The following is a 2,110-nucleotide window of genomic DNA, read 5'->3' as shown; positions in this document are numbered from 1 at the left end:
AGGTTGTGACCTGCTGAGCCGGGCAAACTCTGAGCACCTACCCTGGGGCAGGACCACCTGCTTTTAAAATCCTAAATTTCAGAAACTTAATGAATGGCATGGGATATGCAAGCGAGTTAAAACAGTGGCTGGGTCCCAAGTGGCAGCGGGTAAATCTATGATACTCACCGTTGCTGCACCAACTTTTAGCATTCTCTGCCATCCTATATGGCTATAGGAAGTAATCCCAAGGAAGTAAGTCTCACATTAAATCACTGACATTGGGAGAAACTAGAGAACTCTGACCAGGAGAAACAACTTCCTAATGTCAAAGGCACCGCCTTCACTTTCAAAATAACACAGAGAACAATGGCATTATCTGAAGCAGAGCCAATGAATCAGACACACCAAACTTAACAGTACTTTCCATCTTCGTCCCTACATACCTAAATAGTTTGCTTCTGATCGAACGACATCTAAAAGTATGAAACAAGGTCAGCCATTTGATGCAATAGGTAACTTGGACGGAGAATAGGTATTAGAAGGATACACTGGTTCCCACACTGGGTTTTCACTAGTAAAGAGAGATACTCACAGATTGAAGTTTCTTCTTAGCAGCTTTTGCCAACTCAGACAAATCCAGGCTGCTAAGAAAATGTACAAAACTAATGAGCAAATAAATAAAACCATTTTTTTTTGTGTGTGGGCTCTGTAGAAGTAGACACCCCAAAAATCAAGATATTAATTATAGTTCATGGACATTGTCAGAGCCAGCCCAGTAGAAGTCAGCGAGGAAACAGGCAGAATAACTTGGCGAAAGTAACTTCTTCATAAATTATACAACATGGTTAAGGGAAAAAAAAATCACCTACCAACTAAAAGACAAAAACTACTGCCAAGCCAATCTCCAGGCTCTTATGTGAGAAGTTACAGTTTTTTGAAGTACACAAAAAAGCATGATAGACAAAAATACAAAAAGATCAGAATGTGAAAAACCAGAATGGCAAGATCACATCTGGAATAGCAGGTGATCATTTCATAAACTCTTGAGAGTATTTGTGCAAAGGTAACTGAATAAATCATGGTTCAAGGGTCATTCCTGCATCAATGAGCTCATCTGACATTATAAACCAGGGGTCAGCAAAGGACATTCCACTTTTTTTTCAGCCCGTGAGCAAAGAATAGTTTATACATTTTTAAATGGTTGGTAAAAAAAAAAAAAAGGAATATTTCATGACACATGAAAATCATATGAAATTCAAATTTCACTGTCCTGAAATAAAAATTTATTGAAATACAGACATGCCCATTCATTTACATATTGTCCACGGATGCTTTCATACTACAGCAGCAGAGTTGAGTAGTACCAGCAGAGGCTGTATGGCCTGCAAAGCCTAAAATATTTACTATCTGCCCCTTTACAGAAAAAGTTTGCCGACCTCTGTTATAAAAAAAGGATATAATCTCTTATAACATAGAAATATTCTGTGAATATAATCTATAGATACAATATGCTGTCACAGCTGGCTAAAACAGTGACAATCCTACTGACTCCAACTGTCTTATTAGCAAATTTGTAACTTGTGCTCTTTCAAACTTAAGTTTTATATGGTGGTTTACTTACAGCCGTCTTATTTCCAAATTGTATAGCCATAAAAGAGAAAAATGTATGGGCTTTGTTAAACACAAAATACAATACACTTAACCACTAAACAACCAAGGAAATATTAGAAAGAAAAAATTAACTGGTATTTCAATTAGCCTTACCTGTCCGCCATTTGAGGTATTATAAAGTGCTGTCCATTTCTGTGATCTGAAATAGAAACCAAGCCAAAGTTTTGTTCATATAAATATCAGTAAATCCATAAAGGCAACACCACCATTATTTTCTCAATTTATGTTTTAGTATTAGTATTTTTTCATAATTATGAATTTGAGTAGGGGAACAGAAGTTGCCATTTAATCAGACTGGCTACAAATTTCCAAGAAGCTGGCCGGTTTCAAGGGTCCCATCCTCATTTTCTTCTGGTACAAAGGTCCAGACATGATCAAGCAGAAACCCTATGTTCACCCCAGTCCTTACGCTCAGTTTATTCCCAGTATAAACTGATGATCTTCAGGCATGGGAAGA

At 37.2% G+C, this 2,110-nt stretch overlaps 1 protein-coding gene across 1 annotated transcript in view; it reads right to left on the bottom strand.

Moving 5' to 3' along the window:
• GIT2 (GIT ArfGAP 2) overlaps positions 1-2,110 on the bottom strand; it is a 53,596-nt gene that overhangs the window by 35,508 nt on the left and 15,978 nt on the right. The window contains 2 exon segments of the mRNA XM_004378983.2: positions 575-626; positions 1,747-1,792. Coding sequence (XP_004379040.1) covers positions 575-626; positions 1,747-1,792 — 98 coding nt within the window.

The sequence above is a fragment of the Trichechus manatus genome, unplaced genomic scaffold (genome assembly GCF_000243295.1).
Source record: "Trichechus manatus latirostris isolate Lorelei unplaced genomic scaffold, TriManLat1.0 scaffold00061, whole genome shotgun sequence".
Taxonomy (NCBI): domain Eukaryota; kingdom Metazoa; phylum Chordata; class Mammalia; order Sirenia; family Trichechidae; genus Trichechus; species Trichechus manatus.
The sequence above is the reverse complement of the archived record's forward strand: the minus strand, read 5'-3'. Positions and strand labels throughout refer to the sequence as shown.